Source organism: Hesperophylax consimilis, chromosome 4, assembly GCF_061612785.1.
Source record: "Hesperophylax consimilis isolate HC1 chromosome 4, BYU_Hcon_1.0, whole genome shotgun sequence".
NCBI classification, from domain to species: domain Eukaryota; kingdom Metazoa; phylum Arthropoda; class Insecta; order Trichoptera; family Limnephilidae; genus Hesperophylax; species Hesperophylax consimilis.
The window spans coordinates 6,361,043-6,376,924 of record NC_142839.1 but is presented as its reverse complement, the minus strand read 5'-3'; the positions used below and the strand labels follow the sequence as shown (position 1 = coordinate 6,376,924).

The 15,882-nt window shown below is 34.0% G+C and overlaps 1 protein-coding gene across 7 annotated transcripts in view; it reads right to left on the bottom strand.

Moving 5' to 3' along the window:
• by (focal adhesion protein tensin) overlaps window positions 1-15,882 on the bottom strand; it is a 554,755-nt gene that overhangs the window by 146,646 nt on the left and 392,227 nt on the right. The window contains exons 1-2 of one of the 7 annotated variants that reach the window (XM_089651279.1): window positions 6,720-6,888; window positions 4,222-5,052 (exon numbers count right to left, since the gene is read on the bottom strand). The exons of 3 other annotated variants lie outside the window; for them this stretch is intronic. In XM_089651279.1, the coding sequence (XP_089507405.1) occupies window positions 4,222-4,329 (108 nt within the window). In that variant the 5' untranslated portion in view covers window positions 4,330-5,052; window positions 6,720-6,888. Of the gene's footprint in view, window positions 1-4,221; window positions 6,100-6,719; window positions 6,889-15,882 lie in introns of those variants that run through there. 3 more of the 7 variants (XM_089651277.1, XM_089651280.1, XM_089651278.1) reach the window with 3 other exon arrangements.

Genomic DNA, 15,882 nt, shown 5'->3' with positions numbered 1-15,882 from the left:
AGATGTAATATGAAAAATTGGCACCTTTTCAGGAGGATGTGCCAACTAAAATTGTCGTGTATGGGATTCCGTAGTTCACAGCAGCACTGCGTAATCCCATTTCACCGGATTTTACTTTCCTAACGGTTTCATCCATTGCAATTTTCGACCATGATTGATTAGTCGTCTTTTTCACATAGTTGCGCACCATCTGTTTCAAATAAAAAAATAAAACAATTAACGCATCGAATTTTAAAAGCATTAAAATATGATCCAAATAGCCCCCCCACCGTCGGTATGTTTAACCTCACATTTATTAATATGGTATTTACTCAAAGTAAAGTACAAAAACATACAAAATGCAATTTATTGCGCTTTGATTCTGTTTACTGTGCATTTGATTGATACATATATAACATATGAACATGACTGAATAGCTTACCTTTTCAGAAAAAAACACTAAGAACGCAGAGAACAATATTACGTCAGGCATTTATTTGAGATGTAACTTGGATGATCTTCACACATATCGATTTTTAGCAGTCAACCCACGCAATCTGTAATATCGGTAATTTTACTATTATGACATACGGTAGATGGGGACGCTGTGCCCAATTTTTTTCTTTGTCATTTGATTACAATAGCCGAGATATATCCATATTGCTTAGCTTGATCCGAATAACTCACCCGATCCGAATAGCCTCGGTCTACCCTAAAGAAGAATTTCTGTGGCGTCGTGGCTTTGTTTTCACCTTCAAAACAAGAGGAAGGTGATTGTCAACATGAAATTTCCAAAAACCACCCCCTTTTCCCAAAATTTAAGGAAAAATAAGAGGAAAATTACTATCATAGAATTTTAAAAAAAATGTGTTACGCCCAGGCAGAGCTGGGGACTTCAGCAAAACCTAATATACAGGATTGAAGGTTGAGAGAAACTTTGTCCTGGAAGGTAACTTGTTGGTACTGCAGCCCTGGATTACAACTCTAAACTACGGAGGTTTTACCATCGTTTAAAACAAAAAGATTTATATTTGATATCTTATTAATGTGCCAGTCAAAGTTTTTTGAATGGGTAAACATCAAACACGAACATTAAAATACATCCTGATAAACTAAACTGATAAAGATAGGAATAGTGCTACATTCTGTGAAATCTGTAACGTGATCCTACGTGCCTAGAATTATAAACATAACTCACACAATCAAGCCGTTTGTCTCACAAAATGTACACTAGCAGAGGCAGCTTTCTCTGCGAGATAATGAAAATCAATAGAAACCTATCCGTCTTTATTCTGTGAATATTAAGCCAGTATAGCTAGAGTACAGAGAACAGTGCTTGCCGCTTGCCCCACACGGATGTGGTATCCGGCTGCAGGCTAGAAACAGAGATGCTGATACAAGAGACCAGAGACCAGAGACCAGAGACCCGCAAGGTCGGTACAGAACTCCATAAGTCCAGCGCAGAAGAAAAACTAAGTTGTTATTGTGAAATTCAAACGGAACTGCGGCGACTCCAGAACTGGTCCCCAGCCCAATACTCCTTATGGGGAGAGACATGGGGGACAAGAGGCATTCTTCATTCTTCGAGAGATGTGAAAACGGCAGATTCTTGCAGATGCATTGACATCTGTGTTCGATTCTGCTCTCGCATGACATTGTCTTCCTCTGATTTCAATATGCCAATTAAACTCGCTTTATACATTTTATAAAAACCTAGTTTAGCAGAAAATTTAAAAAAAAGTAATTATTAGGTTCTGTATGGTTAAGATTATTACTTATTTTTGCCCCTCTGAATTATCGATCGGTGTTCTCCATTGTTGTATATTATTAAATTTCGTTACTATCTTCTGAAAAAAAAAGCGTAATAATATTCTGTGGATTGGCAGCCTCTGTGGTCGAAGGGTAAGGCTCTCGACTAGCAAGCTAAAGGTCGCGAGTTCGAATCTCGGCGTGCGCAAGTAAATTTTATTTGATTAATTTTTATTATATATTATTCCACGATTTACTCACTTGAATTAATATATAGTCAATTTTCTACACGTTAAAGAGTGGAAGATACTCTCAGTATCGCCCTGGTGTAAGACCACCACTCAGAATTGAAACGTTGCTTGAAATGACTTTGGCCTTGTTTAGTGAGCAGATCTGGATAGATAGGTACCTCCCCACCTTGCTCCCCCCCATCTCCTTCCCCTACACATATCTTCAACCTCCCAACATATCCCAATTGGGAATGCCATAGTCCTACTGGTTCTAGATGGTTGGGAATCTTGCGCGGTCTCACTATATTGTGACTGTTCTTTGTTTGTTATCATTTTAAACTTCAACAAGCATTATTTGAATAGCAACGTTTAAGTTGTTTTCAGTTAATATAAATTTCCTTCGTTTAGATTTCCAACATCTCTCACTAACTGTACACTTTGTTTAAATTTTATCTGCACTCTGTTTACAATATCTATTTTTACGATACATGGTATGTTTAAAATAAACATTAGCTAAGTATTACGTTAGGTTACTTAAATTATGCAAACATCACTGTGGGAGTAATTTCGAGAAATAATACTAAGACTGAGAATAGCACCCCTGGTACAGATTACATAAGAAAAATTATGGTATTTACAGGTCACGTAAGAATTAAGTGCACTTATATAATTATATTAAAGAGTAGATATTATTATAATTTTAGGGAAATTCTTGTTGAATTAAAAGTATTTTATTGATTTGGTTTTCAAATAGTTCTTGGGTTATTGATTTTAGTTGTCATGAATCGCTATTATTTTGACTTTGCTCTTTTGCTGCTGTTGTAAAGAATATGAAAATATTCTTGTTTGTGGGTAGTTACCTAACTGATGACCATGCTTATTAAGATCGCATTCCGAATTTCTACCGACATATAACTGACTTCCCTTGAATAAGTGTTTAAGTCCTCAAAAATATATATTATTTTTTAAGATAATCTCTGTTTATTTGCCAAGTTGAAAAAGAATTATAAAAAACACACCTGGTCTGTTATTTAACACGATAGCGTAACATAACGTATAGACGTATGAAAAAATGAGTGTTTCTTTAAATGCTTGTTGAGAAAATTTTGCTCTATTTTAAATAACTAGCTGACGTGTACCTGGTGTTGCTGGGGGTTATCCTAAGGAGTTAGACATATACCATCTCTTAGCAATGTAGTGCATGAAAATATATTTTTACGACTTGGTTATAAAACATTGACTTTTCTCTACTTTCTATAAATATAATATGCATTTATCATATATGTAAACCTTCCGGACAAAATTCGCTAAATGATAGTAAAAACCCTATCTAAATCCGTTGCGGAGTTTAGAAGAACTAAGCGCACAAACAGACAGACGCGGAAAGCGACTTTATTTTATGAGATTCACGCTTTATTAAATATTTTCGCTTGCGCCTATTAATAATAATCGTTGTTTTTTTATATTAGCGCGCTCCTTTAATAATCATATTTAGATATATCCCTTTCAAACCATCTTCTTTTAGATATTTCGCGAGACTTAATTAGGTAATTCGCGAAAATGAGGTATTTACCCTTAAATAAAAGCAGCTCAATTATAAATTTATAACATTTTAAATGGAGAGTTTCCTCAAATTCTTTTTACTGTAATCTTGTAATCTAATACTGAACGGTGTCTTTTGCTAGACATATAATTTGTAAATGTTTTTATTCTGTGTTTCCAAACATAATAAAAAAGCCGATGCTCTGGAAATAAGAAATAAACAAGTTGACGAAATTGGAGACGAAATGCAACCAAATAGCCGGTTCACACTCTTCCACAATAATAACATTGCACCATTATTGGAATCAAGAGAAGATAATGTTTGAAATGGTAAACATCACGAGGATATCCGTTAGAACGATAGTAAAGGTAAATACACAACAGTTATTTTTTTTAAATTAATGTACTTGTTCGTTTACACATTAGTTGATATCAGTTTATAATTCGTCCCACCTGTATTTTTTTATCTTATAAAATTTGATACGGAGTATCTGCATATTTTGATTAAATATACTAGTACCCAATACATTGACATTTTTGATTATCGGGTATAAATCCATCGCAGAAATGGGTTATGTTATCATCATAATATTTATTTTAGTTATTCGCAAAATTGAGCACATAATAACTCTATGTGTAACAATATGGACGTAACTGGTGAATTCCTCGCGTTAAAATAATACATGATTATTTTCAATACAAGATGTAAAAGTTTTCATACCTCTTCAGAATTCAGATCGTCATTCCTTAATCGGATGATGGTTCCGTTCCCGATGGTAACCTTCTTCCTCGCGCCTTCCCGCGATCTTCTTCCTTCCTCAGGGAACATCACGGCACTTACTTCACCACTGGTCACTGGTCACCGGTCACCGGTCACCGGTCACCGGACACTGTCAACTGCGCTTACACTAATTCTCTAGGGCTAGAGTCCTCGTAGATCCATAGCGTCAGAAGACAAACACAATATACCTGTTTGTTGGGATCACACTTCTTTATCTTATCACGGGCCCACTTAAAAATCAACACCGACTGCCCGGCATCGGTGCGGCGGTCTGCAGAGACCAAAAAACTGGACTACAAACTACAAACGGTATGTTAATGAGTCACACATGTGTATTAACAAGAGATTGTCTAGATATAATGTAGCTCACTCCCAACTATTTAATTGTCCGTTCGACTATAAAGCGCCGCTGTTTAACAGAACGTGATCAGTGCGAGATGCCTTTAGATAGCTCAGATTCAGCAAGGCGGGTAATCCACTTCTAGGAACAAGGATTTAATGCAAGTTCCGTGACTGGAATGGTGGATGATTGCGGAAGATTCATATCGGCCCCAAAGGTGACTTAGGCCAGGCTAATTCGATGACGATTTGCCCTTTGAAGTTCGCGAACCCGCAAAGTCAACATCACGCTTGTAAACTGTTCGAAGCACTTTGATTATTAAAACAACTTAGCCAAAAGCACGCCCGTCGTGATCGCTTTTTTGCTCGGTTAAGATATCAAGAATCTCTACATTAACGAGACACTGATTAATACTACCTGTAATGTATTTGCTTTAGTAAATTAGAGTTTAATTTGCATATCAAGCACATTTTAATTCAACATGCACGAGTATCCGCTTCTCGTAAAAGCAATCGGCTTCCATATTATTACAGAGCTGAGAAGTGTTCAGGAAACCTCCATTTAAAAACGTTTATCGCTTGAGGCTGTTTTGATTAAGATTATCGCGTGATATCGGAAAGATGTTATACACAATATCGGTTACACCATAATACAGGCAAAGTGAGAGATTTATTTTCAACATTACGCTTAAAACATGAATATTAATTTAGATTGATCATCTAATGAAAACATAAAATGGTCCAATGTGTTGTAGGCGTTGAATCTCGGGGTGTTTCACGCTTATCGGTGAAATGGTGTGCCGATGCCGAGTTGTCCTACAATACCTATTAAGAATCATAATGTTTATTTGCATATAATCAGCATCGGTGTGTTGAACAATGATCGATCAGTCACCGTTTTAATACAAGGCATGTGTGTGACACATTGTTGATTTGAAACGAAAGTCACGTATATCCATTTAAAACTATTGAAACGAATACCAACACTGCGAAATTCACTGTAATAATCTATTCTATCAACGGAATGATATCTTACTGAAGTTTGTGGAAGAAACGGAGCGCACTAAAGGTATTAAATACTTGAAGATAACGCCGAGATAAGATTGGAAAAAAATCATAACAGTGATAACGAAAGTGAAAAGTACAAAACTGTTATCGAAGTAATGAAGTAGGAGTTGGTTGATTCTTCGTTCAACTCCTGAAATCAGCGTGTTGGTTCAGAGTTAGTATGGGTACAAGGCAGAAGGTAGCGGATATAAACTGCACAACTTTCTGAGAATCCGAGTGAAGAGTACCTACAGCCTCCAGGGTAAGTACCGAAGCACTGAGAACTGGTCTGGTACACATATCGCACAATTCCTGTGTCACTGAGTTATTCTACATTATGCAACATTCAAATAAAAGGATTCTAATTCCTGTACCTCTTGATGGCATGTTTACAGTCAAGGCCTAATTTGAATACGTCAGAAGGGGATTTACTACTTTATTTACATGATTAAGAGCATCTCGCTAATCAAAATGATTTGTGACACATTCGCATTTTGAAATATAAAGCCATGAAATGGGTCTTTCGAAATATTGGACCCAGTTTTTACAAGCTAAAGAACAGTGGTCCAATCCACTGATAACAACTGATAACAGACCAAGAGAAGAATGTAAATAAGAACAAACGTATACTTTACTAAGATAAAACAATTATCAGATAACTTTTCTTTTCACAAAACAGCACGGCATGCTAACCGTTGTCAAAGGAAACCTTAATGCGAAGATGAGTGCAAAATGAATTTGCAAGAACACAATGAACCGTTATAAAATTCTGTTTTAACATATGAACATCCCTTTTTCGTAAACTATATTTTGCGTGCGTTTTAAAACAAACACAACCAAAACACGTTTGCGATCATTTGTCTAAAAATAAAATTTTTGCCAAATAAATTTGCATCACTAATTCAATTAATAATATAACTATTAAAACACTTGTGAATAAATTTTTTGACAATTTGATCAAAATAATGCATTGCGAACTCAATTGCTACACTTGGAAGGTTTGTATTTATTTATTATTATGTATTCCGGTGATTGGCAACGGTATTCCTCACCAGGAGTGCAGAACTGCGGAGAGACCGTTCGGCTACATATTAGGTATGACGAGACGGCACGGTGACAGATAGCCGGAACGTACCATGTAAAACTGTTCGACGGCTGGGATTGCGACTCGCTACTATCGAGAGCGAGATACGGACTAGTAAGTCACTCAGGCCGCCGGTGAGGGACTGAGAACGGAGACTGACTGAGGATGGAGGATTGGCCGAGGCTGGCTCAGGTTGGAGGGGGCCCCGCGCCTCCGACCCGCAACCCTCGGCGCCCCTTCACGCGGATTCATAACAGCAAAAGCGCGATTCTGCTACACGCGACAGGGTGTTCGGAGCTTTGCATTTTACGGGGCTTTTTAATTTGTCAGGTAACTCAGGTGTTTAAACGAAACACTGAGAAAGGAAGTTAGTCAGGTGGTTGTTATCATTCGATTTATTCCAAGGGTTACAGAAAGATATTATTTTAATTTTATTTTAAACACAGGAAGGATTTTACATAATATGTAGTAGATGGATCTTTTTTGAAAAATTGCAAAGAAAATGATAATAAAAATGCAGAATTATTAATAAAATACAGGAAAAAAAAAATATATATATATACACTAAAAAATGGTGACCGGATAAATCATCACAATGATAACTCATCACATCTTTAAAAAGTTATATAAAGTCATGGAAAGTTATGAAACAAAAACTTTATTAACTGGGTTAAGTAGGTTAGGTTAAAAAAAAATTTTTTTCATCGTTTCTAATTTCTTTATATCACTTTTTAAAAGTGTGTTGAATTGTTACTGTGTTCAGTTATTATGGAACCCTAAAAATATATCACCTGCAAAAACAAAGTAAATATTATACAAAATGTATATTTATAACCATATAAAAATAGTTCACACATATGGCCTTTGAAGTTTGCTAAGTTCAAATTCTTATTCTAAAATTCATACTTGGATTATAATATATATTTATACAGATATATTATATGTTATTGAACAAAGACAAACATCCCCGGGTTGTAAATCTTTTACTACCATTACAGTAAGTGTAACATATTGCTTGTATCGTAATGGAGGACTTACACCATCCGAGGAACTGAACTCACGACGCCTGGATGGGACGTAGAAGCGATGCTAACTCAGCCACTGACCAATCAATATATACATCAAAATCATTTAAATAATTGTTACCAAGACTGTGTAAACGTTGTATTGGGGAATGCAGACCATAGTTGAATGAGATGTACGTACACTTGTATGTAAAAAGTTAATGTCTGTCAAGTAGCTTGTTTGGGTACCCATACCTATGTGTGGATTGATTAAGTCCAGGAGATCCAAAATATAATATTATCATCAAAGAAGCAAACGTAGGTAACCATATAAGATTAAATTCCTTGTGAAATGTTTTATGTTTTCTTTGATTTCCATTCTGTTGTGTGATCTTTCAGCCACAATTTAAAAGTCTCGTGGTTCAGACAATTGCATTTTAAAACTTATAATTATTTGTTATCTTTTATGCTATGCATAAAACCTTGTCTTACAAACATTAGTTTACAATTAAAAATAATGGCTAAATCCATTAACAATCAATTTATCTTCTCTCTCTAATGCAAAATTTCACAGCGAAATTAATTAACACACTTTGAGCATGCAAGATTGGCTATGAGATTTTATAAAATCCTGTGCTGCAAATACTTACTGAAAAAAAAAATTGTCAAAGAAAATGAACATATAATATTTTGCTCATTCTGTTTTTGCTGAAAGCTTTTCAAGTTCTAGGCTTTGTTTTGCTTGCTCCACCCTGTGACACATAGTTGGTGCTCCTAGCTCCTCAACTAGCTCAACAAACATTTCCAAATATTCGAACTTCGAAGAAAGAACACTTCTGTAAAGAATATTTATCAATTTTTCAGAACAAAATTTAAAATTAGAATTTTTTTTTCGTACTTTTCCGTACACATAGTTCTAATTTTAAATAATAAACTTTTTTGTTTAAATTCATCGTGGAAATTTACTGCATTTTTTGTTGACGTAATTATTTATACCAAGTGACACACTGGCATTTGTATTTGCTTACAATGTGGTTGAGTTTACCCAGTAACACGAACTTTTAGTATGGTGCAAGCGTATTTTTAGAACGGTGAGTTCAGATATATGTTATTATCTGATGGAAGGCGCTGTATCCTCTCTACTTACCGAGAGAATATGTAGGTAGCTACCTGTTTCCATTGAAAATAATTTGAGTTTTGGATCAAAATGATCGTAATAATAAAGTTCAATTGGCTGGAACCAGTGGGGGATTAAAAGACAACATTAAGAATAATTAAGTTTTGGTTGCTTAATGTTGGTAACAACTGTGATGATAATAGTTTTTTTTCTTGATTATAGTACCTACTAGTTTCCAACCTATTGTTTTACATCTACATATATTAAAATTATTATGACAAATCACTACCCATTTCAATTTAATATATTTTTTTAAATTTTATGTAATTTTTGTTTTAGCGACCTAAGGATGTAAATTAAATTCCCACTAAAGAAAATCTAATTAATTTATGTTATTTTACAATTTATTTATTTTAAATAATACATATCAGGTATATTTGAGGCACTGAGAGGAAATACTCTTATGGCTTTAGCCGTGTCTGAACATCCAAGTACTCCCCACTACCTTCAGCTTCACAACGTACTCTAAAAAGAGTCCACTGGCTCCAGAAAATTGGTAGTAGTTGGAACTCTTGGGCGGAATTCACATAAAAAATGATTCTTCTATTTTACAATATTATGCCACTAGAGCTGACATTTTATTTTTTTATGCCTACCTACTTATGACTCATGTCAGAAACACTTATGTCAAACGACTAACTGTTTGACTAACACTTTGGTCACATCGGTGGTTAGAAAATAGATTTTTTTTAATCACGATTTATGTCTATTTACTTAATTGCTAGTCTAGTGCGATAAGAACTAGATAATTTTATAAATTGTCCAATGGTGTTTTTTCACAAATTAATCGTTCAAAGTGTATGGAAGTAATAAAGATAATTTTTATAATTCTGATCATCGTTCAAAATAGTGTATATTTTATTTCAAACTATTGATTTTAAAAATCGATCTAAAACCGTACATTCCTAAACGGTACGAATTGGCTACAACGTTATTTTGATGGCTGGAGTGGGTGACCGGATAAAACGTATATAAACCGGATAAAGTGCCATAAAGTTATGAAAAGTGATGAAACCAAAACTAGGTTACATATGTAACTATTTACAATAACTTCTCAAAATGACAATTCAACACACCTATAAAAAGTGATATAAAGTTATAAAAAGTGATGAAAAAAAAACTTGGTTACACATACAACTATTTAACCTAGTTTTTGTTTCATCACTTTTCATAACTTTATAGCATTTTTATGGGTTGAATTGTCATTTTGAGGAGTTATCAAGGAACCGTCGGAATGGCATCAACAACGCCATATTCAAGAACAAAAACAAAAATGTCGTTTTGGAGGAAAATCGAAAATGGTACTTTTTAAATCATTATACAAATTGTGTTGAAGAAAAGAATTCAGAACTTAAAAATTAACTTTGAAATTTGAAGAATTGTTCAAATTCTTTTAAACAACCGGTCCTAACAATTTAAGAGGTAGGTAAAAGAAATTGTAGATTTTATTGAAGCAAATGACAATAGAGACGGTTAATTGTGTGAAATATCTGACAAGGACAAAAGGATGAAGGTATTAATTTTGCAGCATCTTCTTTTGTCCAGACCCTTCTTTATTTCACACTCAAACACAGATTATTTCAGATAGTGGACAAAAATTCATAATTTTGTTATAATATGATGAAAGTTAGTAGAATTTTTGTATTATTACTTATGTTAACTTTGGTCCTAACATTTTCCGTTCTAATATTTGAGAAATTTACAAAAAAATCTGGTGAAAGATATGGAACAAACAATATGGCGTCTAAAATAGTTAATTTTATTTTTGTGAGGTTAAGATTAAGAAAAACATAGTTTTAATGAAGCAGTTTTATTTTTCCTTAAAATAAAGAAGAGGAATATAGGATAAGGACAGGAGAATCTCCCAAAACCTATTTTACACCTATGCATTAATAAAATCATACGCATTACTTCGGTTCGATATTTCAGAAGATTATTATTATTATTATTTATTTTTTAAATATTTTTATTCATTACTTATAAAAAAAATGTTATAATGAGTAATTTTATACAATTAACATGTGTAAGATGTACCCATAATAAAGCTGAACTTGTGTGTGTGGGGGTATACATGTGTGTGTATTATTTTATCATTATTTGTTTATTTATATGTTAGAGTAATCAGTTAATATTTTTAGTATGTTTTTTATGCTTAATTAAAAATATTTAATTTTATTTCAGAACTTTTCTGATAATTCATTAAAAAAATAAAGATATTAATAATAAGAATGATGATATTATGAAATTGTGTATTGTACTGTGCACAATCGCGGAGTTATGCATTTTTGAAGAGATCTATGGATATTGTAAAAAGTGGATCCAAGAGCGTTAACCTGGATTTGCTGATAGAAATCAGTATCTTCAATTACCATAACACCAGAACTCGGCGTTCGTTTTTATTGAAGCATACTAACATTTTTCTGCTTTATAGTTGAGATTTCAAAAAAATATATATTTAAACATTAAAATAAATTTAAAAATTGGTTTGAGGAAACTTAAATGCGAAACCGGTAGGCAAAAAATCATATTATTAGTGGTTCAAAGAGAGCGTTTTATTTCAGGAAAATAAGACATAATAACACAGCAGTGGCCACTTAATAATAAATAAGCTGTCAAACTTCAGCCACGGGCAAAAGCGGTAGGCTTCATATCGCATTTTTCAGTTTAACATCTCATTAGCATTAGAGACCCGGCCGCTGCAGCACATTATTCTCATATTCAGAGTTTAGTAACGGATATGGGTAAGTGTGCTTAGGTTTAGTATTCCAGCCGGGCGCGGGCGGCGCGGGCGAACGTCTATGGGTTGACCCCGACTACTCTCAATGTCAGCTGGGTGCAGCGACGGACTGGGTGGTGCGGTTCGCGACGCGCACCCGGTATAGTCACTTCCTGGCGATGTGACACCCGAAACAGTTGTATTGATTTTCAAAATATCGCAAATAAGAAATCTACCTAAATTCAAACGAATTTTAATAATAATTGCCTTTATTTACACGCCTGATAATTATAGAAACGTTTATTTTGTTCTTTATAAAAACATCATTTTTTATAACAACGTACCTCTCAGCGCAATTTGTCAGGCAACTATGTATGTTAAATGATAATGCAATAGAAAATATAAGCTATCCTATAGATATGACAGCTTATCGATGGTGAAATAACCCGTTAAAATATATGCTGTTCTATAGATATGACAGCTTATCGATGGTGATAAACCCCGTTAAAATATACACTATCCTATAGATATGACAGCTTATAGATGGTAAAATACCCTGTTAAAATATACGCTGTCTTATAGATATGATAGCTTATGGATGGTGAAATACCGCGTTGAAATATACGCTATCCTATAGGTATGACAGCTTATCGATGGTGATATACCCCGTTAAAATATACGCTATCCTATAGGTATGACAGCTTATCGATGGTGACATACCCCGTTAAAATATGTGCTATCATATAGATATGACAGCTTATCGATGGTGAAATACCCGGTTAAAATATACGCTATCCTATAGATATGACAGCTTATCGATAGTGATAAACCCCGTTAAAATATACGCTATTCTATAGATATGACAGCTTATCGATGGTGAAATACCCCGTTAAAATATACGCTATCCTATAGATATGACAGCTTATCGATGGTGAAATACCCCGTTAAAGTTGAGAGGGTTAATATTAAACAAGGCTGTATTAAAAAAAAAACTAGAATTACAAAAATTTTCCAAAAATCGCGGACTTTGAAATGCACGGAGAATAATGAGTATTTCTGAATTATTGAATATCTTATTATATTTTCACGATTAACTAATGTTTAAGATACGAGGCTTTGTATGCACAGCACAAAAAATAACATATTATTTTTAATCAATAGCCCATAACACCTATATACATTGAAAAAATCTTGCTGCCGATGGGAATTGATTGCCGGTCAGGTCTTCTATCATATATGATCTATATAGGTGTAAAATATAATATGTTATTAAGCATCTTATCCAATTATTGGAAATCCGGCTAAAAATGGGATCGCAGGAATTACAAATGAACAAACAGGTTTCCTGATATACTTTTAGTAATTTACAAATAGGTATATTATCACGTCCTGATATATCATAAAAGCACATGCACGAGCATAATATAGTATAATAGGATGAAATTCCAGATATAAACATATTCGGATTTTCGTGAACTTATGTTCCGAAATCGAGATATTATATTTGTAATTTACTAAGAGTTTATCAGGAAACATGTTAATTCATTCATAATTCCTTAAATCCCGTTTTTAACTGGAATACCAATAATTTTAAGAGATTCTTAATAAATTAGCTGTACTCATTTTCTCCGTGTGGTTAAGACGTGTAGGATAAACTATCAACAAGATTGCAAAATCTTTATTTTAAATATAACGAAAAAAGAAATATTCTAGAATCAAATTATGGGCCAAAAGAATTTCAACTCTGTTACATATTTCTTGGTAAAAATCTTTGATGAAAAGTGTCTTTAGTTTCGATCGAAATTCTGTTATACATACATATCAAAATGTGACGATGTTCTAAAAAAAGTTGACCAAAGGTCGTTTTTGAAGGCCAATACATCCCTGGTGAGTATTTGGGAACTGTGTTAGCGAACTCAGCATAATACCCATTGGAATATCAGATTATAGGTAGCTCATGTTAAGTTCTTTACTGAGAAAACATGTTCAATAAAACATGTTGAAAGGATGTTCTCTTGTAACTCGTACCAAACCACCACCACGAGGGCGACTTGAGACATGAGATGAGATGAGATGTAGCACATTACAAACCGCACTTTACAAGTGGAAGAAAGTGGATCAAAACTTACCTCATTGATCACGTTTATTATTATGTAACAGTACACATCATATTTATTTTTAAGTGCACTTATAGACTTGTACGTCCAACTGAAAAAGTACAACTGTAGGAAATTTCTGCTGCGATTTATGAGGTCAATCCAACATTTTTATAATTTTGTTTTTATTCCGAACTTTAAAGATGCAATACAAAAACTATTTACCAAATTTTTAACACGATTTTTGAAAAATCACGGGATATTATAATTGTAGGGTTTGTGAAGCTGGAAATATTGATAACAACAAATATTTGGCTCAGGATAATTTGCCTTTCAAAAGGTGATAAGAAATCTGTAAAAAAATATTTATTTCAAATATAGGATTATTATTTAATAAACCTAAATTTGGTACTCACTTTATCGCTTGCCTGGCTCGTCAATCACAATCAGTTCCAATTTTGAAAAGCAAGGCAAATCTAAGTTATATTGGTCATTTAACCGCAGTTACCTAGATGCACACCACTGATAATATTATTTTTAATAATATACCCACACTAAAAAAGGTAATTGTATATGAAACTGATTTTAAAATTACTGCTCCCAACGTCTGGAGTCAGTGAGACTGGCATCCTAAATTGAGGTACATCTTTTCAAAAAAAAATTTTTTAATTATTAATAAAGTTGGCACTAAAAGTTCCATCCGAAAATCGAGAGTATCGATCCATTTTTGCACGAGCCATCGAGAGAGCAAAAAAGGAGAATATAAACAAAAAAGGAAGATAAAAATAAAAAAAAGGTAAAGAATGGCCTACTAAAAAAAGCGTTGCGAAATATTTATTGTGTCAGAGGGACAAATAAAAAAAGTTTAACTGCCTCGACCAGTGTTCGAGACGGCATTGTTGAAATGCAAGATTGTGTTCTGGTCGGAAGGAGCGCTGTCTTCCTCTGTTCTCTGCCTGCCCCTGCGGCGAGGTGCTCTACCGAATACCCACATTTACTCTAATCTACAGAATAGATCTTAATAATAATAATACGTGTAATATTTGATAATTTGCATATTCAACAGGTTTAACACATTTGAAATATATCCTACGATCGTTTGATGGAGGAGGTCATTGGGTTGAGAATTTCTTGTTTCGATCAAATCAAAAACTATCCCAGAAAAACAGACTGTGATATCTTTAATATGGCTGTTTATCCTAAAGAATTTAACTAAATATAGGTATCAAACGTTAACACTTTGAATGAAAGAGTTGTAGGAGATTCATATTTAAGAATCAAATATTTGACTTTGCGCCATATCGCCATATGCACCAGTTTTTATCAAATTGTAATAAATCTGAAATTTAATAATTGAATTTGAATGGTGTTCCATTTGAGAAACACGGCTTGTAGGTTTTAGCTTGATATTGTAACTCATTTGACATGCAAAAGCATAGCTTTTTTGGTAGTTTTCGCTTATTCCTCTTCGGAAAATGCACCTTAAAAACAATATATGGTGATTAAACTCATATTGCAAGTGAAGTTCTCCTTATTTGCTTCTTGGCAGGTCTCATTCCCTGTGGTATAGAATGCAATAAAGTACTTATAACTACTCTATTAGCCTTTTCACAGTTAATAAATTTTGTATTCATATATGGAAGTCGACAGATCGACGTCCGAGTGTTGCGGATCGTGGAACCTACAATCCATTCCATAGGCCATAATGAACACGGCCGGCGCGGCGGCGGGTGTTTGAACAGTGATTAGTCTATTGCAACACTTGCAACTACCTTTCTACTTCTCTCTACTCTGACGGTGTGAACACATCCGACTGATTCAATATTTAACTTCTTATTTAATTTGAAACGCATCAGCTTCGTTTTTGGGTTGCCGCCGTTAGCTCTTCATTATTGAGCTGTAAAAAAATTATCACAATTTCCACAAAGGTATCTATAAATCGTTAAAGTAAACAGATGTATTATATTCCTTCTTCTTGCTCAGGGGCCCTATTCTTCAAAGAATGATAGCGATACTCCTGCTAAAGCTTTGACGGTCTATTGACAACAGGAATAGATCCACTACATCTTAAACACCTGCCTACTGACGAAAGTTCCTTAGCCACAAAATCTATACCCCTTTGATCCCCAGCAAAGTGT